Below are 24585 nucleotides of genomic sequence, written 5' to 3' on the forward strand. Positions count from 1 at the left end.
TCTGGCCATTTTGAGCTCAATTAGCCTTTTTAAAATGATCAACTTGGATTAGTTAACACAACGTGCCATTGGAACACAGACGTGATGGTTGCTGATAATGGGCCTCTGTACGCTTATGTAGATATTCCAATAAAAAACTGCCGTTTCCAGCTACAATAGTCATTTACAACATTAACAATGTCTTCACTGTATTTCTGATCAATTTGATATTTTAATGGAAACAAATGTACTTTTCTTTGGAAAAACAAGAACATTTCTAAGTGAGCCCAACTTTTGAACGGTAGTGTACATATTACCTCAACTAACCGGTACCCCCTGTATATAGCCTCGCTATTGTTATTTTACTGCTGCTCTTAAATTATCATTTTTTTTTGTTATTTTCTTAACTGCATTGTTGGTTAAGGGCTTGTAAGTAAGCATTTCACTGTAAGGTCTATTTCGGCGCATGTGACATAACATTTGATTTGATATTGTGTTGATTCGATCACAATTGCCACAGTAAAGGGAAACGTTGATCGTGTTAACAGGGAGAACTTTAAAGAGTTACGTCGAAGTTCAATCTCGTGCTGCTTTCCGTGGGCTGATATTTCTAATGCGCAGCAGTCCCAGGGAGCTGCGCGGCAGTGTCGGGGCTATTGCACGACTGGGCGCAGCTTAGAGGAACATTAATTTTTTTTAATATTTTTTTTATTTGTTTCACCTTTATTTAACCAGGTAGGCAAGTTGAGAACAAGTTCTCATTTACAATTGCGACCTGGCCAAGATAAAGCAAAGCAGTTCGACAACATACAACAACACAGAGTTACACATGGAGTAAAACAAATATACAGTCAATAATACAGTAGAAAAATAAGTATGTACAATGTGAGCAAATGAGGTGAGATAAGGGAGGTAATGGCAAAAAAAAGTCCATGGTGGCAAAGTAAATACAATATAGCAAGTAAAACACTGGAATGGTAGATTTGTAGTAGAAGAAAGTGCAAAGTAGAAATAGAGATAATGGGGTGCAAAGGAGCAAAATAAAATAAATAAATACAGTAGGGGAAGAGGTAGTTGTTTGGGCTAAATTATAGATGGGCTATGTACAGGTGCAGGGATCAGTGAGCTGCTCTGACAGCTGGTGCTTAAAGCTAGTGAGGAAGATAAGTGTTTCCAGTTTCAGAGATTTTTGTAGTTCGTTCCAGTCATTGGCAGCAGAGAACTGGAAAGAGAGATGGCCAAAGGAGAAATTGGCTTTGGGGGTGACCAGAGAGATATACCTGCTGGAGCGCGTGCTACAGTTGGGTGCTGCTATGGTGACCAGTGAGCGGAGATAAGGGGGGACTTTACCTAGCAGGGTCTTGTAGATGACCTGGAGCGAGTGGATTTGGTGACGATTATGAAGCGAAGGCCAGCCAACGAGAGCGTACAGGTCGCAGTGGTGGGTAGTATATGGGGCTTTGGTGACAAAACGGATGGCACTGTGATAGACTGTATCCAGTTTGTTGAGTAGGGTATTGGAGGCTATTTTGTAAATGACATCGCCAAAGTCGAGGATCGGTAGGATGGTCAGTTTTACGAGGGTATGTTTGGCAGCATGAGTGAAGGATGCTTTGTTGCGAAATAGGAAGCCAATTCTTGATTTAACTTTGGATTGGAGATGTTTGATGTGAGTCTGGAAGGAGAGTTTACAGTTTAACCAGACACCTAGGTATTTGTAGTTGTCTACATATTCTAAGTCAGAACCGTCCAGAGTAGTGATGCAGGACAGGCGGGCAGGTGCAGGCAGCGATCGGTTGAAGAGCATGCATTTAGTTTTACTTGTATTTAGGAGCAGTTGGAGGCCACGGAAGGAGAGTTGTATGGCATTATGTTGCGGAGAAAGTTCAGAATGACCTTCAGTACATGTCAAAAAGTTTGGACACCTACTCATTTGAAAGGCTTTTCTTTATTTGTTTTTTTTACCTACATTGTACAGTCGTGGCCAAAAGTTTTGAGAATGACACACATATTAATTTCCACAAAACTTTGCTGCTTCAGTGTCTTTAGATATTTTTTACTATGGAATACTGAAGTATAATTACAAGAATTAGATAAGTGTCAAAGGCTTTTATTGGCAATTACATGAAGTTGATGCAAAGAGTCAATATTTGCGGTGTTGACCCTTCTTTTTCAAGTCCTCTGCAATCCGGCCTTTCATGCTGTCAATTAACTTCTGGGCCACATCCTGACTGATGGCAGCCCATTCTTGCATAATCAATGCTTGGCGTTTGTCAGAATTAGTGGGTTTTTGTTTGTCTACCTGCCTCTGGAGGATTGACCACAAGTTCTCAATGGGATTAAGGTCTGGGGAGTTTCCTGGCCATGGACCCAAAATATCGATGTTTTGTTCCCCGAGCCACTTAGTTATCACTTTTGCCTTATGGCAAGGTGCTCCATCATGTTGGAAAATTGTTCGTTACCCAACTGTTCCTGGATGGTTGGGAGAAGTTGCTCTCGGAGGATGTGTTTCTACCATTCTTTTTTCATGGCTGTGTTCTTAGGCAAAATTGTGAGTGAGCCCACTCCCTTGGCTGAGAAGCAACCCCACACATGAATGGTCTCAGGATGCTTTACTGTTGGCATGACACAGGACTGATGGTAGCGCTCACCTTGTCTTCTCCGGACAAGCTTTTTTCCGGATGCCCCAAACAATCGGAAAGGGGATTCATCAGAGAAAATGACTTTACCCCAGTCCTCAGCAGTCCAATCCCTGTACCTTTTGCAGAATATCAGTCTGTCCCTGATGTTTTTCCTGGAGAGAAGTGGCTTCTTTGCTGCCCTTCTTGGCACCAGGCCATCCTCCAAAAGTCTTCGCCTCACTGTGCATGCAGATGCACTCACACCTGCCTGCTGCCATTCCTGAGCAAGCTCTGTTCTGGTGGTGCTCCGATCCCGCAGCTGAATCAACTTTAGGAGACAGTCCTGGCGCTTGCTGGACTTTCTTGGACGCCCTGAAGCCTGCTTCACAACAATTGAACCACTCTCCTTGAAGTTCTTGATGATGCGATAAATGGTTGATTTAGGTGCAATCTTACTGTCAGCAATATCCTTGCCTGTGAAGCCCTTTTTGTGCAAAGCAATGATGACGGCACGTGTTTCCTTGCAGGTAACGATGATTGACAGAGGAAGAACAATGGTTCCAAGCACCACCCTCCATTTGAAGCTTCCAGTCTGTTATTCGAACTCATGACAGAGTGATCTCCAGCCTTGTCCTTGTCAACACCCACACCTGTGTTAACGAGAGAATCACTGACATGTTAGCTGGTTCTTTTGTGGTAGGGTTGAAATGCACTGAAAAATGTTTTTTTGGGGATTCAGTTCATTTGCATGGCAAAGAGGGACTTTGCAATTAATTGCAATTCATCTGATCACTCTTCATAACATTCTGGAGTATATGCAAATTGCCATCATACAAACTGAGGCAGCAGACTAATTAATTAGAAAATTAATATTTGTGTCATTCTCAAAACTTTTGGCCACGACTGTAGAATAATAGTGAAGACATCAAATCTATGAAATAACACACATGGAATCATGTAGTAACCAGAAAAAGTGTTCAAAAAATCAAAATATATTTTACTTAGATTCTTCAAAGTAGACTCCCTTTCCCTTGATGACAGCTTTGCACACTTGGCATTCTCTCAACCAGCTTCACCTGGAATGCTTTTCCAACAGTCTTGAAGGATTTCCCACATGCTGAGCACTTGTTGGCTGCTTTTCCTTCACTGTGGTCCAACTCATCCCAAACCATCTCAATTGGGTTGAGGTCAGTTGATTGAGGAAGCCAGGTCATCTGATGCAGCACTCCATCTCCTTGGCCAAATATCCCTTATACAGCCTGGAGGCGTGTTGGGTTATTGTCCTTTTGAAAAACAAATGATAGTGTCACCAGCAAAGCACCATCACACCTCCATGCTTCACGGTGGGAACCACACATTTGAGGTTCATCCGTTCACCTAAGACACGGCGGTTGGAACCAAAAATCTGCAATTTGGACTCATTCAGATCAAACAATTTTTCACCGGTCCAATGTCCATTGCTCGTGTTTCTTGGCCCACGCAAGTCTCTTCTTCTTATTGGTGTCCTTCCATAGTGGTTTCTTTGCAGCAATTCGACCATGAAGGCCTGATTCACGCGGTCGTCTCTGAACAGTTGATATGTCTGTTACTTGGACTCTGTGTGAAGCATTTATTTGGGCTGCAATTTCTGAGGCTGGTAACTCTAATGAACTCATCCTCTGCAGCAGAGGTAACTCTGGGGCTTCCTTTCCTGTGGCGGTCCTCATGAGAGCCAGTTTCATCATAGCACTTGATGGTTTTTGCGACTGCACTTGAAGAAACTTTCAAAGTTCTTGAAATTTTCCGCATTAACTGACCATGTCTTAAAGTAATGATGGACTGTCGTTTCGCTTTGCTAATTTAAGCTGTTCTTGCCATTTAATATTGGTCTTTTACCAAATAGGGCTATCTTCTGTATACCACCCCTACCTTGTTACAACACAACTGTTTGTCTCAAACGCAAAAAGAAGGAAAGAAATTCCATAAATGAACTTTTTAACAAGGCACACCTGTTAATTTAAATGCATTCCAGGTGATTACCTCATGAAGCTGGTTGAGAGAATGCCAAGACTGTGCAAAGCTGTCAAGGCAAAGGGTGGCTACTTGGAAGACTCGCAAATATAAAACACGTTTTGTTTAACACCTTTTTTTGTTACTGCATTCCATAAGTGTTATTTCATAGTTTTGATGTCTTCACTATTATTCTATATTGTAGAAAAGAGTAAATAAATGTAAACCCTGGAATGAGTAGGTGTCAACTTTTGACTGGTACTGTACATCGCTATACCGAGAGCATGTCAGTTTCTAAAAGGATGTATGTGGGTCTTTGCGCTTTTAATGTCCTTTGCATGCCCTGATTCTGCACAACAAGAAATTAGGAAGTGAATCACGGGAATTCTCCTTTTTAAGTGTTTTACATTGCATGTTAAACAATATTTTTTATTGATCCTTGATTTAACTAGACTAGTCAGTTAACAAATTCTTATTTACAATGACGGCCTACCGGGGAACAGTGGGTTAACTGCCTTTAACCACTAGGCTATCATTTGTGTGTGTGTGTGTGTTCCTGTCTTCAGTGAAACTGCAGAGAGGAGGGGGAACTTTGGCTGGCCTCTCCAGCCCTACCGTGTGTTTGACGTGACCGACGGTCAGGAGGTCAAGGAGGGAGCGTAAGAAATGCTCTGGATCATGGTCCTATGACTTGTCCTATTTTATTCTACTGTAGGCCTCATGTTAAAGGGATAGTTTAGTGACCTTTACATGATTTAGACATTTGATTTCTTATCTCCACAACATTCTAGGGCACGTGTAAAAATCATTCCATGGAGGGCCGAGTGTGTTTGGTTTTTCCTTTCAATTAAGCCCTAGACGACCAGGTGTGTGGAGTTCCTTAACTAATTGGTGACCTTAATTAATCGAGTACAAAGGAGGAGCGAAAACCCAGACACTCGGCCCTCCGTGGAATGAGTTTGACACATCTGATCTTGGGCCTTCAAACTCAACTCTGGACTTTGAAGCCAGTTCCACTGCTTGTTTTCATTGTTTCCCTGTAATCAGAGACCTATTTAGACCTGGCATACCAAGTGGGTGCAATTCATTATCAGGTAGAACAGAAAACCAGCAGGCTCCGGATCTCGTAGGGTAAGAGTTGAATACACCTGGTCTAGGGACAGGGAGTGACTGCAATCCACACTTTGATTTTGTTCCAATTCCCAACCTCTTGCTGAACAATCCCTTTAATGACATGCATGACATTGCGAAAAAGTGCTTGTGACTGAATACATGTTGAATGACTGTTCGATTGCCGTCTGGCTGGTCACCAGGTCGTTCAGCAACCTGAAAGAGGTGCAGCTAGTCGTGTTCCTGCTGAGGCTGATGGCTGAGAAGCATCAGGTCAAGGTGGGGGTCATCACGCCCTACAATGCCCAGAAGGACCGCATCAGCCGCGAGATGGCCAAGGTGGTCAACAAGAACCTCACGTGAGTCAAGTGCTGCACCATAAATGTGCATTCTCATTGGGGTTAGTAGATTGCCAGGGATATGCTCTGAAAAGGAAGCCATTTCAGTAGTTCTAGCTGGCAGAATCATTAGAGCAAAAAGAAATGGCTTCTTTTCTGCTGTAGTTTTTCTCCCGCTAGCAGTGTGAAGGGACTCTAGAAAGACAAAGACAAATTGTGTTCCAGGGTGGACGTTGACACTGTGGAAGGCTTCCAGGGCCGAGAGATGGACTGTGTCATTGTCTCCTGCGTCAGGGCGAGCCACGAGCAGGGCGGCATCGGGTGAGTGTTCAAGCTTTCCTGGTAAGGTCATGTGACCAGGCCCTATACTTGGTAATGATATAACAAATTGGATTTATGTTACGCTTTCATGCTACCAGTACTGTGCTTACCTGGGGTATGGGTATAGTTTCTGATCTGTGGTGGACTCCCCCCCCCCCCCCTCCCCCCCAGACTCCTGGTGAATCGCCAGAGGTTGAATGTGACCATCATCACCCGGGCCAAGTTTAGCCTGTTCATTCTGGGCCATCTACGGACACTCCAGGTAATTAGCTCCTCCTCCTGTATCTGTATGGAGGCCTGTGTCTGGTTGCATTTCCTTTTCCAGCCTCATGTTGATTGTGTGTCTGTCCTAGGAAAACCAAGACTGGGGCGCGCTCATCAAGGATGCCGCTACACGAGACGTCATTATATCAACGAATGAGATGACCTTCAAGACCGACGCCAGGAAGATCTTCAAGCAGGAGCTGACCAGGAGCTTGTCTTACCCCCTCAGAGAACCAGGCCCTCCCCCTGCTGCCCCCTGTCCCATCGCTGATCCCCCCAGGCCTGCTCCCTTCCAGCTACGCCGCTCTTCTGAGCCAGCCCTGTTCGCCCAGGGCAGGGACTCTCCCCAGCAGCCCAGCTCGGTATCCCCTCCCCAGGACGCTGACAGTCCCAGATACCCCTGTCTGGTAGTCCAGACCCCCCAGCATAGAGCAGACTGGAATCTACATGCTGAAGGAATCAGGGACCCACGAGCGGAGGGCTACAGAGACTCCCGGGTGGAAAACCTGAGAGATCTGCGAGCTGAGAGGGATCCACGAGGACGCAACAGTCCAGATCAGCGTCACTCAACTGGGTACCAAAACCAGAGATGGGCTGTCAGGGAGAGGGACAGAGAGCAACACCGTTCACCAATCACCGCGCCCTACCCAGGAGATGGAGTCAACAGACCACCGAGGGACCCCAGACAGAGAGACTTTAATCGCTACAGTGCCACAGCCTCCTTCAACCACCACACACGCACTCACCCCCAGAAACGAGACCCAGACCCCCGATGGATCCCTCCCACCCACTCCAAGAGGGGGAAAGAGAGGACTGACCACTGACTCTGTTTGGTTTGTTTTTTATTGGTGTACTTTCTGATAAGTTCAGGGAAAGGGACGGACAGTGGAAGGACAAGAGATTACGCGGAATAGTTTGGTTGTCGAACAGTCAGTCAAAAACATCACTGTTCACCATCTCAAGCAGTAATATGATACTGTTGTATCATTTACAAGTCAATTTTATTTCTGTAATAAATCTAATCGTTTTTGTAATAAGCTGTTTAATGACTGTTATGGCTTGAGTATGTGGGTTGGCCACTGGCCTCTCTGTATTAAACTGCCCTTTGTTTGGACAATGGGGGCGGAGCCTTTTGTGAAAGGGCCCTTGTATTATAACACTGGTGTGTTTCCAGTTTATTACTGAGAGATGTAACCAGGGTAATGCACTGTACTGTGCCTGTGACTTTTATTCATTTTCTTATCTCCTTTCCTTACGTGCTCTGCATTTGTATAGATATGTTCTGCGCTTCATAAAAGCACTAAGAATAATGTCTCTGGTGCTCAATGTTTGATACCTGGTTATTTATTAGTAGTATAGCCCACTTAACAGAATGGCTGTTACCTTCAAATTGAAAGTACACACTATTTCCACTTAAAGCATATATTAAGTGCAAAAGTATATCTCGTCAGCCAGTTATTTGACTATAGGCAATTATTTTAGTTGTATTTTGCTTTTAAAGTGTCGTCCTTGTTTAGCACCAGGATGCTGGTTAACTGAGGCAAATAAGGTTACATTTTGTGATTGGAGTTGGCCTGGTTGTGTTACATTAAGCATCTTTATAGAATTTGTTACATGGACCCATACATAGTCTAAGTGGACTCTGGAGAATGTGGGGCAGATGGGTTTCTAATTAGGGAGACATGTTGTACACTAGTTGAATGCCGTTTTATGCCCCAGAGAAGCTTTGACATCTCTGGTCACTTTCTTCTGCTGGTTTGTCTGTATGGTATTGGATGCACTTTTATTTGTTGTTGTATCACACTGTGCATTTACACAAGCTTGTTTTTACACACACAAACTCTATCAACAAAACTTATTTTAGGTTACCTTTCTTGTCGACAGAGACAAGGTTATATGAACGTATTATTCACCGCTGTTGGACTTCAGGCCAGCTGCCTCCTCGAATGTTGCAACCAAAGTATAGGCTTCCAGTGCCTCTCAGCAACTGCAGTGAAGTATACATGGCTTTATTCCTTCTGCGTTTCACCTGTCACGATACTGTCCAGTGTTTAGAAGGTAATGGTTCAAATAATTTCTTCATCATTTCAATGTAATAATAGTTTCTGGGAGAAGACCTGTGTGCCAAAGACGGCACCAGTCTAACCCTAAACAAGTTATCTCAGCAAAAAAAGAAACTTCCATTTTTCAGGACCCTGTCTTTCAAGGATAATTTGTAAAAATCCAAATACCTTCACTGATCTTCATTGTAAAGGGTTTAAACACTGTTTCCCATGCTTGTTCAATGAACCATAAACAATTAATGAACATGCACCTGTGGAACGGTCGTTAAGACACTAACAGCTTACAGATGGTAGGCAATTAAGGTCACAGTTATGAAAACGTTGGACACTAAAGAGGCCTTTCTACTGACTCTGAAAAACACCAAAAAGAAAGATGCCCAGGCTCCCTGCTCATCTGCGTGAACGTGCCTTAGGCATGCTGCAAGGAGGCAAGAGGACAATACCTTCTTGCCAACGTTCAACTGGGGCGTGTTCAGTTGGACTTATTGTTTTGGAACGTTCAGAAAGAAATAAGCTATGTAGAACAATCATGCATCTCTGACATGTTGAATAAGGAATCACGTCAGCTCTATTTGTGGGATTTCTATCTGCAACTTTCGAGAACGTTTTCGTACTGAACATGGCCTTTGTATATTATTGTTCACCAAACCAATCAGCTGTTTCCATCTCTGTAAAGTGTTAGGGACACTAAATTGACCATGGTCAACATTGTATGCTTTGTTTTTCTGAACCACTGCTAAAATAGTGAGGAAATAAGAAGGTGCATTTTGTTTCAGGTATCTTTCACTTTACACAGGTAGATGGTACACTTCCGCTATTAGTTGGGTGTTGTGTGTCTCTGTCACACACGACTCTCACCATACCACAATCCTTTCACCAGTTCTTATCGGCTTAGGTACAACTTTCCTCTAAATAAGACCATAGTTTCCATTCTCCTAATGCTTGAGTGTAGGACTGTGTGGTAGGGGAAACTGGTCCTAGATCAGTGCGGTTCAGCCAGGACAACTCCCACGCTGGTCTCTGATCTGTGCCCCATCTCCCAGAGGATCTCCCCCACACGTCTCAGTTCATCCCACTGCCCTTCATGTGAACAATGCAGACTTCCTCTGAAGCGGAGCCCAGAATAGAGACGCCTTACAGACACTAGACTAGAACAGGATTTTACCACCTCCTGAATGTCTTTTGTGTCTTATTATTGCATGCTGACATCCACCCACGTTTATTTTTTGTTGCATTCCTCCCAGGTGTTAGTGGTGCTTTTGTCTAAATGTGCTCATCCTTTTACGGAGGGATAGTACATTTCACCTGTAGTTGTTTTGTTTACGTCCAATGTCACTGACTCCACTAACACCGGGAACTACTTTCTCAATGAAGTGTTTTATTTTTTAATAAAATTCTACTCCAAATGAAGGATGCCACCCAGTGCCTAGGGTGTCATTAAGATGACCCTGTAAACCCTGGGTTTCCACGCCATTGACGATCTCTTAGTGGGAGAGCCATAGAAAGTGTTTCAGGGGTCTTTTCCTATTCTAGTAAGTATATTTCTATGTGGAGACCGTTATGTTTTGGCCTATTAGGAACTGTCATTTTGTTCTATCAGAACCTTATGGGTAGTTAAATGTTTGTTAGGACATTATGATGCCATTTTTGGTTTAATTTCAGTTCTTCTTAATTCGTAATGGAACTGAGCTGGATGTGTTGGTGTCAATCATCATGTCAGCTCTTTTTCTATTTGCATAAAACATGTCTGACCTGAATTAAATTACATAGGTGAGAGCGGAGTATGTCGAGCCATTTTTTTACATTCAGCATCACTACGTCAAGGGAAATATAGTATTCTTTCTAACAACGATATCTACTAATACACTATATATACAGAAGTATGTGGACACCCCTTAGTGGATTCTGCTTTTTCAGCCACACCTGTTTCTAACAAGTGTATAAAATCCAGCACACAGCCATGCAATCTCCATTGACAAATATTGCCAGTGGAATGGCCTTACTGAAAAGCTCAGTGACTTTCAACCTGGCACCGTCACAGGATGCCACCTTTCCAACGAGTCAGTTCGTCAAATTTCTGCCCTGCTGGTGCTACCCTGGTCAACTGGAAGTGCTGTTATTGTAAAGTGGAAATGTTTAGTCTAGGAGCAACAACGGCTCACCCTCGAAGTGGTAGCCACACAAGATCACAGAATGAGACCGCCGAGTGCTGAAGCGTATAAACAATCTTCTGTCCTCGATTACAACACTCACTACCGAGTTCCAAACTGCCTCTGGAAGCAATTTCAGCACAAGAACTGTTAGTCAGGAGCTTCATGAAATGGTTTTCTATGGCCGAGCAGCCGCATACAAGCCTAAGATCACCATGTACAATGCCAAGCGTCGGCTGGAGTGGTGTAAAGCTCACCGCCATTGGACTCTGGAGCAGTGGAAACGCGCTCTCTGGAGTGATGAATCGCGCTTCACCATCTGGCAGTGCAACGGACAAATCTGGGTTTGGCGGATTCCGGAGAACGCAACCTGCCCGAATGCATAGTGCCAACTGTACGTTTTGGTGGAGGAGGAATAATGGTCTGGGGATGTTTTTCATGTTTCGGACTAGGCCCCTTAGTTCCAGTGAAGGGAAATGTTAACGCTACAGCATACAATAACATTCTAACGATTGTGTGCTTTCCCTGCAGTAATGCTCCAACATCTAGTGGAAAACCGTCCCAGAAAAATATATACTGCTCAAAAAAATAAAGGGAACACTAAAATAACACATCCTAGATCTGAATGAATGAAATAATCTTATTAAATACTTTTTTCTTTACATAGTTGAATGTGCTGACAACAAAATCACACAAAAATAATCAATGGAAATCCAATTTATCAACCCATGGAGGTCTGGATTTGGAGTCACACTGCCTGTATGACCTCCCTACAACGCCTGGGCATGCTCCTGATGAGGTGGCGGATGGTCTCCTGAGGGATCTCCTCCCAGACCTGGACTAAAGCATCCGCCAACTCCTGGACAGTCTGTGGTGCAACGTGGCGTTGGTGGATGGAGCGAGACATGATGTCCCACGTGCTCAATTGGATTCAGGTCTGGGGAACGGGCGGGCCAGTCCATAGCATCAATGCCTTCCTCTTGCAGGAACTGCTGACACACTCCAGCCACATGAGGTCTAGCATTGTCTTGCATTAGGAGGAACCCAGGGCCAACCGCACCAGCATATGGTCTCACAAGGGGTCTGAGGATCTCATCTCGGTACCTAATGGCAGTCAGGCTACCTCTGGCGAGCACATGGAGGGCTGTGCGGCCCCCCAAAGAAATGCCACCCCACACCATGACTGACCCACCGCCAAACCGGTCATGCTGGAGGATGTTGCAGGCAGCAGAACGTTCTCCACGGTGTCTCCAGATTCTGTCACGTCTGTCACGTGCTCAGTGTGAACCTGCTTTCATCTGTGAAGAGCACAGGGCGCCAGTGGCGAATTTGCCAATCTTGGTGTTCTCTGGCAAATGCCAAACGTCCTGCACGGTGTTGGGCTGTAAGCACAACCCCCACCTGTGGATGTCGGGCCCTCATACCACCCTCATGGAGTCTGTTTCTGACCGTTTGAGCAGACACATGCACATTTGTGGCCTGCTGGAGGTCATTATGCAGGGCTCTGGCAGTGCTCCTCCTGCTCCTCCTTGCACGAAGGCGGAGGTAGCGGTCCTGCTGCTGGGTTGTTGCCCTCCTACGGCCTCCTCCACGTCTCCTGATGTACTGGCCTGTCTCCTGGTAGCGCCTCCATGCTCTGGACACTACGCTGACAGACACAGCAAACCTTCTTGCCACAGCTCGCATTGATGTGCCATCCTGGATGAGCTGCACTACCTGAGCCACTTGTGTGGGTTGTAGACTCCGTCTCATGCTACCACTAGAGTGAAAGCACCGCCAGCATTCAAAAGTGACCAAAACATCAGCCAGGAAGCATAGGAACTGTGGTCCCCACCTGCAGAACCACTCCTTTATTGGGGGTGTCTTGCTAATTGCCTATAATTTCCACCTGTTGTCTATTCCATTTGCACAACAGCATGTGAAATGTATTGTCAATCAGTGTTGCTTCCTAAGTGGACAGTTTGATTTCACAGAAGTGTGATTGACTTGGAGTTACATTGTGTTGTTTAAGTGTTCCCTTTATTTTTTTGAGCAGTGTATATACATATACATCAATGATGTCGCTCTCGCTGATGGTGATTCTCTGATCCACCTCTATGCAGACGACACCATTCTGTATACTTCTGGCCCTTCTTTGTGTTAACTAACCTCCAGACGAGCTTCAATGCCATACAACTCTCCTTCTGTGGCCTCCAACTGCTCTTAAATGCAAGTAAAACTAAATGCATGCTCTTCAACTGATCGCTACCAGCACCTGCTCGCCCGTCCAGCATCACTACTCTGGACGGTTCTGACTTAGAATATGTGGACAACTACAAATACCTAGGTGTCTGGCTAGACTGTAAACTCTCCTTCCAGACTCACATTAAGCATCTCCAATCCAAAATTAAATCTAGAATCGGCTTCCTATTTCGCAACAAAGCATCCTTCACTCATGCTGCCAAACATACCCTCGTAAAACTGACCATCCTACCGATCCTCGACTTCGGCGATGTCATCTATAAAATAGCCTCCAACACTCTACTCAACCAATTGAATGCAGTTTATCACAATGCCATCTGTTTTGTCACCAAAGCCCCATATATTACCCACCACTGTGACCTGTACGCTCTCGTTGGCTGGCCATCTACAAGTCTCTTAGGTAAAGCCCCGCCTTATCTCAGCTCACTGGTCACCATAGCAGCACCCACCCGTAGCACGCACTCCAGCAGGTATATCTCACTGGTCACCCCCAAAGCCAATTCCTGCTTTGGCCGCCTTTCCTTCCAGTTCTCTGCTGACTGGAACGAACTGCAAAAATCACAAGCTGGAGACCCATATCTCCCTCACTAGCTTTAAACACCAGCTGTCAGATGAGCTCACAGATCACTGCACCTGTACATAGCCCATCTGTAAACAGCCCATCCAACTACCTCATCCCCATACTGTATTTATTTATTTATCTTGCTCCTTTGCACCCCAGTATCTCTATTTGCACATTCATCTTCTGCACGTCTACCATTCCAGTGTCTAATTGCTATATTGTAATTACTTCGCCACCATGGCCTATTTATTGCCTTACCTCCCTTATCTTACCTCATTTGCACTCACTGTATTTAGATTTTTCTTTTTTCTACTGTATTATTGACTGTACGTTTGTTTTTTCCATGTGTAACTCTGTGTTGTTTTATGTGTCGAACTGCTTTGCTTTATCTTGGCCAGGTCACAGTTGTAAATGAGAACTTGTTCTCAACTAACCTACCTGGTTAAATAAAGGTTAAATAAAATACGAGTGGAGGATGTTATAACAGCAAAGGGGGGGACCGACTCCATATTAATGCCCATGGTTTTAGAATGAGATGTTCCACGACCAGGTATCCACATACTTTTGGTCATGTAGTGCATTTCAGGATGTTGTATATCCCTGGAAATCATCAGAATTCATGTAAACATTAACAGTTTTGAAAACGGTTGTCTAAACAGAGTGGTCTATCGGCACAACTTACCCCGGGTATGGGGTAAGTTTAGCATTGGTCCGCCTTGGGGTAAGCGTGTGATGATGTCCTGTGACATTGGGGCATGGTGCTGATAAGTCAAAGTTGAATTCATGGAATGTGGGTGTGCTATATCGTATATCTTAAATGTATGGCTACATTCAGATATAGATCTCTGTTCAAAATCACTTACCTTTCCATTTCTTGACCAGTTGTCTGGGACAAGGATGTTGTTTCAGTGTGCAAGTTCTCTGCATTTTGAGGCTACTAAGCCCATGAAATCAGTCTGAAATGATTGACACGTTCATCAAGCTCAGACTCCATGTCATCAGATAAGACCTTGTGTGCCTCTGCTACTCTATCCTAGCCTCTCTTTCACACAGGTACAGTGAGGGGAAAATGTATTTGATCCCCTGCTGATTTTGTACGTTTGCCCACTGACAAAGAAAGGATCAGTCTATAATTTTAATGGTAGGTTTATTTGGACAGTGAGAGACAGAATAACAACAAAAAAATCCAGAAAAACACATGTCAAAAATGTTATAAATTGGTTTGCATTTTAATGAGGGAAAAAAGTATTTGACCCCCTCTCAATCAGAAAGATTTCTGGCTCCCAGGTGTCTTTTATACAGGTAACGAGCTGAGATTAGGAGCACACTCTTAAAGGGAATGCTCCTAATCTCAGCTTGTTACCTGTATAAAAGACACCTGTCCACAGAAGCAATCAATCAATCAGATTCCAAACTCTCCACCATGGCCAAGACCAAGGAGCTCTCCAAGGATGTCAGGGACAAGATTGTAGACGTACACAAGGCTGGAATGGGCTACAAGACCATCGCCAAGCAGCTTGGTGAGAAGGTGACAACAGTTGGTGCGATTATTCGCAAATGGAAGAAACACAAAAGAACTGTCAATCTCCCTCGGCCTGGGGCTCCATGCAAGATCTCACCTTGTGGAGTTGCAATGATCATGAGAACGGTGAGGAATCAGCCCAGAACTACACGGGAGGATATTGTCAATGATCTCAAGGCAGCTGGGACCATAGTCACCAAGAAAACAATTGGTAACACACTACGCCGTGAAGAACTGAAATCATGCAGCGCTCGCAAGGTCCCGCTGCTCAAGAAAGCACATATACATGCCCGTCTGAAGTTTTCCAATGTACATCTGAACGATTCAGAGGACAACTGGGTGAAAGTGTTGTGGTCAGATGAGACCAATGGACCTCTTTGGCATCAACTCAACTCGCCATGTTTGGAGGAGGAGGAATGCTGCCTATGACCCCAAGAACACCATCCCCACCGTCAAACATGGAGGTGGAAACATTATGCTTTGGGGGTGTTTTTCTGCTAAGGGGACAGGACAACTTCACCGCATCAAAGGGACGATGGACAGGGCCATGTACCGTCAAATCTTGGGTGAGAACCTCCTTCCCTCAGCCAGGGCATTGAAAATGGGTCGTGGATGGGTATTCCAGCATGACAATGACCCAAAACACATGGCCAAGGCAACAAAGGAGTGGCTCAAGAAGAAGCACATTAAGGTCCTGGAGTGGCCTAGCCAGTCTCCAGACCTTAATCCCATAGAAAATCTGTGGAGGGAGCTGAAGGTTCGAGTTGCCAAACGTCAGCCTCAAAACCTTAATGACTTGGAGAAGATCTGCAAAGAGGAGTGGGACAAAATCCCTCCTGAGATGTGTGCAAACCTGGTGGCCAACTACAAGAAACATCTGACCTCTGATTGCCAACAAGGGTTTTGCCACCAAGTACTAAGTCATGTTGTGCAGAGGGGTCAAATACTTATTTCCCTCATTAACCTGCAAATCATTTTATAACATTTTTGACATGGGTTTTTCTGGATTTTTGTTGTTATTCTGTCTCTTACTGTTCAAATAAACCTACCATAAAAATTATAGACTGATCATTTCTTTGTCAGTGGGCAAATGTCCAAAATCAGCAGGGGATCAAATACTTTTTCCCCTCTGTACATGTTAGCTTAGTTTTTTTTGGTCATTGTGCCTCTTCAGTGTCATTCTATTTTGTATATTTTATCCCTTGCTGCTGCTCAAGGGGACATATTCTCTTATGTTACTTCATTGGCTGCTCTCTCAAGAACCACAAGGGTGGCTAAAAGCCTGCTTGTTTTACTTTTGTATACAGAGGGCCTGATGCACTGTAATATGTTAATATGCATGACGCATTGCAAAAATACTATGCATATTATGCATAAAAGTCATTAGGGATGCACAATATATCGGTGAGCATTTCGGAATCGAACGATATTAATTTAACGCCGATGTGCAAAACCGATGTCAAAGCTGACGTGCATACCTATATAACATAGGTAGATGATGTAATGATGCCACGAAAAATATGATGAAACGACTGAACAAATGAACAATGAAACAGCACAGCAAGTAAGTGAAATAGATTTTGCTTATTTTTTACTGGTAATGGGGACATATGTAAATGCCAACAAAATAACTTTTTGGTGTGTGTGTGTGTGTTTCAACTATTTAACTGTGGTAGAATGCTTAATAGGACCCTCTAAAATGTTAAATATTGGTTATCGGTATAGGGTTTTTGGCAAGGAAAATGTCAGATATCGGTATAGGCCAAAAATGTCATATCGGTGCATCCCTAAAACTGACCAAATGTAATCATTATTGGCCATTGGCTCAACTTACCCCAAGGCAAACATTCTGACTATATTAGCCCACACAACTACAAGGATGTACTTTCATGCTAGGTTTAGCACCTCATTTTGTAGCTTGTAGAGAACCCAACTGATGAACAAAACAATCGTAAAACTATCTACTTTGGTTTAGACACAAGCATCATGAAACATATTCATCTGACTTTGTGACAATCTATTTTTTATTTTACCTAACTTGCTTACCATTTTTTCCATGTGGATTTTTCCTTCACAGTCTCTATGAAATGATGACCTCTTTCTAGATATTTGGTCACATGATTAATTTTGTGTACGGTTTCCTAGAAACTTACCCCACTCCCCTACCAATAAATTAGGTAATCTTTTTTGACTTTTCAGCAACCTAGACACTTCCACTCTGGAATAGACAACTGCCAGTTTTGTTTGGTAGTGACACATTTGTTCTCTTGAAAGAATGCACAAGTAAAAGCAAATAACAAACACATTGACTGTAAAGTTTACAGTGTAATAAAATGCTCCTCTGGAATAGTTCATTTATTATAACTTCAAACAAAAATAATCTCTACAAAAACTATTCAAATAATGTCATATTATATTGATACTTTGTCGATTTCTTTTTTCTCTCCTTTCAGACTGATAAGTTTAAATTCTGTTTTACTCCTGAATACTGTGTGAAGATACAATCTTGCTAAACTGTGGCGACTCATTGCTATAACAACCATAATAGTGACTAAAATCTTAATATTGATAACCCTCTGGATATTGTAATAATTATGTATAATCTCAGCGTCTGTCGGTGGGCACGTAACATGCAATAACGACTGAAGAAGATGATGAAATAAAAATAAAAAAATGGAAAAGGTGAAAACAAGTGTGTTATTTTGAGTCGGAGATGTGAAACCTGGTTTACAGTATATTCTACATAGACGTCAGCAGCGAATCCCCTCCCAGCCCAGCCCTCCGCAAGTCTAGCCAAACACACTCCCTGTCTGTCTGTCTGGAGCAGTAAGTGCAGGGTCTCAAGAGTAGAGGGGCACATTAACTCAATGAATTAAGACAAAGGAAATGTACTTGTGTTACATCAGCAATTCCTCCCTCCCTTTTCTTCATAGTGAACAGTAGTGATTTAAAGTGTTAAACGAACAGTCGTTTGCTCATTTAATAATAATTATGCTTTTTGGTATGAGATCGAGATTCCTCCAGCTCAAGATTAAAGGGAGAGAGACAGGGGGTTTGGTTGTCTGATTTTCCTCCACCTTCCTCTGTTCTTTCTGAAGTCATTCTCTTGTTTTACTCTCACACGTTCCCCGAGTCAGTGAGGTGTGTGTGTGTGTGTGTGGGGGGGGGGGGTGTATTTGCAGACCTTTCCCAACCTTCCCTCTCTAAGGATCCACACACACAACAGTTCCCCCTGTGTTTGAGGGGGCAGCAGGTGACTCAGTGTGCAGTTAAAGTGGCCAGAAGGTGGGGTAGCAGGACGCAGAGCAGTAGGGGGGCGAGGAAGTGGAGGTGGGCGGTGCCGGCCGTGTTGCAGGCCTTGTCCCCCTCGCAGCGTGACTGTTGGCACAGCACGCCCTTAAACTCTGGGGGACAGATACACTTCTGGTTCTGGGAGCAGGTCCCGCCGTTCTGACATAGGAGCAGCTCCTCGTCACACACATTGGCTGTGAGAGAGAGGGGGAGAAGCAGAAAGAGGTGAAGGAAGTGATCGAGAAGGTGAGGATGGAGGTAGAGAAGGTGTAGGGAGAGAAGAAGAGGATGAAAGCGAGAGAGGAGGTTGAGGAAGGTGATTGAAAGCGAATGAGAAAAAGGGATGCGGGAAAGAGATGGAGATAGTGGCAAAACAAGGTTCCATGAAAGATAAAAGGAGGATGGGGGAGTAAAGAGCAAAGAGAATAAAGAGAGGAGTAAGATAGTAGAGAGCGATCGGGGGAAGATGAGAAGAGGAGTATTGCCACAGAAAGAACAAGATGGGGAAGAGAGATGAAGGGAGCAATGAAAGTATATCGATAGAGAGAGAGAGAGGGGGAAGAAAGAAGAAAATATTAATTATCCTATCCTCGAGCTCGGCAACGAATAGCACCTGCCTTCTCTTTTCTGCCATATTTTTTCCAGTTTGTTTTGGAGCATGCACTTTCTCTGAATCAGAGTAATGTCTCTATTTTTGTTCAGAAGACTCTTATACATTTCTTAGTTGTCTGTAAATCATAGGCTGAAGGAAAAAGCTGTAAACGGGGTGGGGAATAACATGCTGGTAGTTTTTATACTGTACAAGATATTTGGCGCAGTGTGTTTACGAGAGAAGGTGTGTGTGTGTGTGTGTGTGTGTGTGTGTGTGTGTGTATCAGCGTGTGTGCATGCATCATGTGTGTGCATGTGCGTGCGTACGGGTGTGTGACGTAAAGACCTGTGAAGATTTGTAGGGCATGATGACAAAAGCATGCTCAAAGCTTTTATGTTCTGGATCTCTCTGTGTGTATCATTCCATTGCATGTTTATGCCACCGAAAACATTTTTACTCTCTCACCTAATCCAATATGGGATCCACTGTGCTCTACTGATTGACCCAATTGGCTAACTAACAAACAGCAGTAAGGAGGGATTCCAAAGCCAGCCTCAGAGAGAAAAGGAGGCTGGGGCTGTATGTGTTTGAGACTGGCCCTGACTCTATGGTATATGATAGGGGGAAGAAGGGTTAAGGTGTTAATGAAAGGAGCAGGGGATGCTAAAGGCTACTATGACTGTCGTGTGACATATTCCCCACACATACACACACACCCCCCCCCCCCCCCCACATACATACACTATCTTTCCCCCCCACACATATCTACACCACACACACACCCAAGTGCATATCTCCCCCCTCCTCCTGTATACTCACAGTAACAGCCTTGTTTCCAGTAGTACCCAGGGAAACAGTCGTCACACTTGGACCCCGTAGCGCCGTCTTTACACTGGCAAAAGCCTGTCCCATTACACCGGTCATGGACAGAACCCATCTGGTTACAGTTACACTCTGGGGAGGGGGGGATGGAGGTAGAGGAATGGAGAAAGATGGAAGGAGGCAGGCATGTTAGAAAATAGATCTATTTGTAAGTTCAGTTAATTTGGTGTATGTGTGCATGTGTAAATCTCTCTCTCTGCCTCTCCTGTATTGATTCAATGCCAGTCTCTGTGTGCCAGTAGCCTGGCAGGTGAGCTAATGGGGCCCTCATTTGTGCTGACTCCAAGGCCTGGACCTGCCTCCACTGTGACAGGATTATCCTCCCGACTCCCCTTGTGCCCCCCTTCTACCCTCCTCCAGCTCTCCTCCTACCCTCTTCCCACCCCCCAGCTACCCTCCTCCAGCCCTCCTACCTTCTACCCTCCTCCAGCTCTCCTCCTACCCTCTTCCCACCCCCCAGCTACCCTCCTCCAGCCCTCCTACCTTCTACCCTCCTCCAGCTCTCCTCCTACCCTCTTCCCACCCTCCTGCTACCCTCCTCCAGCCCTCCTACCTTCTACCCTCCTCCAGCTCTCCGCCTACCCTCTTCCCACCCTCCTGCTACCCTCCTCCAGCCCTCCTACCTTCTACCCTCCTCCAGCTCTCCTCCTACCCTCATCCCACCCTCCTGCTACCCTCCTCCAGCCATTCTACCTTCTACCCTCCTCCAGCTCTCCTCCTACCCTCTTCCCACCCTCCTGCTACCCTCCTCCAGCCCTCCTACCTTCTACCCTCTTCCAGCTCTTCTCCTACCCTCCTGCTACCCTCCTCCAGCCCTCCTACCTCCTACCCTCCTCCAGCTCTCCTCCTACCTTCTTCCCACCCGCCTTCTACCCTCCTTCAGCCCCCTCCTACCCTCCTTCAGCCCCCCTCCTACCGTCCTCCAGCACCCCACCTCTCACCTGCAGATGGACTACATCAACACTACAGTCAGCTCCATAGAGAATCCAGGAGGATTAATAGTCTGATCTACATTCAGCTACACAGAGAATCCAGGAGGATTAATAGTCTGATCTACATTCAGCTCCATAGAGAATCCAGGAGGATTAATAGTCTGATCTACAGTCAGTTCCATAGAGAATCCAGGAGGATTAATAGTCTGATCTACATTCAGCTCCACAGAGAATCCAGGAGGATTAATAGTCTGATCTACATTCAGCTCCATAGAGAATCCAGGAGGATTAATAGTCTTAGCTACAGTCAGCTCCACAGAGAATCCAGGAGGATAAATAGTCTGATCTACATTCAGCTCCATAGAGAATCCAGGAGTATTAATAGTCTGATCTACATTCAGTTCCATAGAGAATCCAGGAGGGTTAATAGTCTGATCTACATTCAGCTCCACAGAGAATCCAGGAGGATTAATAGTCTGATCTACATTCAGCTCCACAGAGAATCCAGGAGGATTAATAGTCTGATCTACATTGAGCTCCATAGAGAATCCAGGAGGATTAATAGTCTGATCTACAGTCAGTTCCATAGAGAATCCAGGAGGATTAATAGTCTGATCTACATTCAGCTCCACAGAGAATCCAGGAGGATTAATAGTCTGATCTACATTGAGCTCCATAGAGAATCCAGGAGGATTAATAGTCTGATCTACAGTCAGTTCCATAGAGAATCCAGGAGGATTAATAGTCTGATCTACATTCAGCTCCACAGAGAATCCAGGAGGATTAATAGTCTGATCTACATTCAGCTCCACAGAGAATCCAGGAGGATTAATAGTCTGATCTACATTCAGCTCCACAGAGAATCCAGGAGGATTAATAGTCTGATCTCAGTGAGTCAGTGTTTTTATCTGTTTAGCAGTTTTTTCTGGCAGTTTGTTTGGAGATGCTGATCTCGCTAAACTGTATTTCTGATCAATGACGTCTTGGTGGATCAACATTTCACACTGTTTGTGTAACACACATAATGCCTAATGATTATTCTGCAATAAATGCAGACACACACACACATTGACTGACCGATGCAGACACCCTCGTCGTCTAGTTCGGCGGACGCGTTTCTGAAGTAGCCCAGTCTGCAGTGCTGGCAGTTCTGTCCTCTGGTATTGTGCTTGCAGCTGACGCACGTCACGATGTTCAGGTAGTCTATGTAGCTGCAGCGGTTAGAGTGGCCGTAGCACTCACAGTCTGGGAACAGAGAGGATAGTTAGAGTGGTCGTAGCACTCACAGTCTGGGAACAGAGAGGATAGTTAGAGTGGTCGTAGCACTCACAGTCTGGGAACAGAGAGGATAGTTAGAGTGGTCGTAGCACTCACAGTCTGGGAACAGAGAGGATAGTTAGAGTGGTCGTAGCACTCACAGTCTGGGGACAGAGAGGATAGTTAGAGTGGTCGTAGCACTCACAGTCTGGAGACAGAGAGGATAGTTAGAGTGGTCGTAGCACTCACAGTCTGGGAACAGAGAGGATAGTTAGAGTGGTCGTAGCACTCACAGTCTGGGGACAGAGAGGATAGTTAGAGTGGCCGTAGCACTCACAGTCTGGGAACAGAGAGGAGAGTTGGGGTGATGAACAGTGGGACAGTCTGAGAACAGAGAGGAGAGTTGGGGTGATGAACAGTGGGACAGTCCGGGAACAGAGAGGAGAGTTGGGGTGATGAACAGTGGGACAGTCCGGGAACAGAGAGGAGAGTTGGGGTGATGAACAGTGGGACAGTCCGGGAACAGAGAGGAGAGTTGGGGTGATGAACAGTGGGACAGTCCGGGAACAGAGAGGAGAGTTGGGGTGATGAACAGTGGGACAGTCTGAGAACAGAGAGGAGAGTTGGGGTGATGAACAGTGGGACAGTCTGAGAACAGAGAGGAGAGTTGGGGTGATGAACAGTGGGACAGTCCGGGAACAGAGAGGAGAGTTGGGGTGATGAACAGTGGAACAGTCCGAGAACAGAGAGGAGAGTTGGGGTGATGAACAGTGGGACAGTCTGGGAACAGAGAGGAGAGTTGGGGTGATGAACAGTGGGACAGTCTGAGAACAGAGAGGAGAGTTGGGGTGATGAACAGTGGGACAGTCTGGGAACAGAGAGGAGAGTTGGGGTGATGAACAGTGGGACAGTCTGGGAACAGAGAGGAGAGTTGGGGTGATGAACAGTGGGACAGTCTGGGAACAGAGAGGAGAGTTGGGGTGATGAACAGTGGGACAGTCTGGGAACAGAGAGGAGAGTTGGGGTGATGAACAGTGGGACAGTCCGGGAACAGAGAGGAGAGTTGGGGTGATGAACAGTGGGACAGTCTGAGAACAGAGAGGAGAGTTGGGGTGATGAACAGTGGGACAGTCCGGGAACAGAGAGGAGAGTTGGGGTGATGAACAGTGGGACAGTCTGAGAACAGAGAGGAGAGTTGGGGTGATGAACAGTGGGACAGTCTGAGAACAGAGAGGTTGCGTATTGGTTTGTATGCTGACTTCACAAAATGAATGTCCATATAAATGGACAGTATATTGTATGGTATCGTATTACATAATGAGCCATAGAGATGGTTGTAGCAAGGTTGTGGTATGGTGGAGACATGGCATACAAAAGGTGGGAAATGTTAGAGGATGGTTAGGACCAAAGAAGGCTAGAGAATGATCCCATTGAGAAACGGTCTCTCTGGACCACCAGAATTGGTTGAAATCACATCCAGTCGTCGTGGCCCTTATTGTAAGAAACAGTTACGCTAGCTTTAGGGTATGAATGATTTGGGAACGCTGCAAATATCGTGCCCTGCGTTTGTCCATCTGCGAGTCAATGAATCGATGAGGATGCCTTTTATCTTAGTGTCTGACTCACAACTTGTTAAAGACAGACTTCAGATAACTCCCCCCTTCCCACTTCCCCAAGACAGGGGAACGCTGACTGGGCTTTATCAAGCTCTACTGACAGCAGTCTATACTGGTGTGTGTGTGTATTTTGGGGGAGGTTGTGTGTGTGCACGCCCGTGTGTGTGTTGTGGTTAGGGATTTGTTTGTGTTTTAATGCAGGGAAGAATAAAGAGGCTTGGTGTAAGAAGGTCCTCATTCCTGACACAACTTCTACCTCCCATTATACAGTAGGTCTTCATCTCTTCTCTATCGATCTGATGCTTATGTAGTGTCTATACTGCATCCCATTCCATATGTAGTGGACTACTTTTGACCAGAGCTCATAGGACTGTGGTCAAAAGTAGTGCACTATGTAGGGTATAGGGTGCCATTTGGAACAGAAGCTATACCTGCTTGTACATATGATACTGTCTGTTCTATACTCCTCAAGCTGTGCAGTCCACTTATAGAGGTTGACTTCCTTCAACTAAGTTGAATTTAATATGGTAAACCAGGAAGCTAAAAACCCATATGTCATAATCACCTGGTTTTATTCATGTATTTACAGACCAAATCTCAATGTAGCGCGTCCCCAACCAAAGTGTGTGTGTGAGTGAATCCTTCCTGTGATATTCTTGGCTGAGGTTTGTACATAATTAAGGTTTTATTAAGCTTCAGAAGTCAGCTGCGACGTGTGTGTGTGTGTGTGTGTGTGTGTGCGCTACAAGGCATCGCTGTCCTCTAAAGAGGAGTTTACCAAGCATGTTTATGCAAATACATATTTAAATACACATTAAAAAGTCTAAGTTTAGCTGTTTAATCAGCCGTCAAATT

At 44.9% G+C, this 24585-nt stretch overlaps 2 protein-coding genes across 6 annotated transcripts in view; one reads left to right on the forward strand and one right to left on the reverse strand.

Moving 5' to 3' along the window:
- The window catches only part of LOC115159927 (probable helicase senataxin), a 54526-nt gene extending 46594 nt beyond the window's left edge, over positions 1–7932 (forward strand). Inside the window, exons 21-25 of one of the 2 annotated variants that reach the window (XM_029710068.1) lie at positions 5156–5248; positions 5903–6058; positions 6263–6358; positions 6530–6620; positions 6712–7932. In XM_029710068.1, coding sequence (XP_029565928.1) covers positions 5156–5248; positions 5903–6058; positions 6263–6358; positions 6530–6620; positions 6712–7446 — 1171 coding nt within the window. In that variant the 3' untranslated portion in view covers positions 7447–7932. The remainder of the gene's footprint in view (positions 1–5155; positions 5249–5902; positions 6059–6262; positions 6359–6529; positions 6621–6711) is intronic. The other variant, XM_029710069.1, reaches the window with a different exon arrangement.
- Positions 7933–17477: 9545 nt separating this feature from the next.
- Positions 17478–24585, reverse strand: part of ntng2b (netrin g2b) — a 105894-nt gene continuing 98786 nt past the window's right edge. For all 4 annotated transcript variants that reach the window (XM_029710072.1, XM_029710070.1, XM_029710073.1 and 1 more), the window contains 3 exons: positions 21935–22102; positions 19863–19997; positions 17478–18645 (listed from right to left, as the gene is read on the reverse strand). In XM_029710072.1, coding sequence (XP_029565932.1) covers positions 18419–18645; positions 19863–19997; positions 21935–22102 — 530 coding nt within the window. In that variant the 3' untranslated portion in view covers positions 17478–18418. The remainder of the gene's footprint in view (positions 18646–19862; positions 19998–21934; positions 22103–24585) is intronic.

The sequence above is a fragment of the Salmo trutta genome, chromosome 23 (genome assembly GCF_901001165.1).
Source record: "Salmo trutta chromosome 23, fSalTru1.1, whole genome shotgun sequence".
Lineage (NCBI taxonomy): Eukaryota > Metazoa > Chordata > Actinopteri > Salmoniformes > Salmonidae > Salmo > Salmo trutta.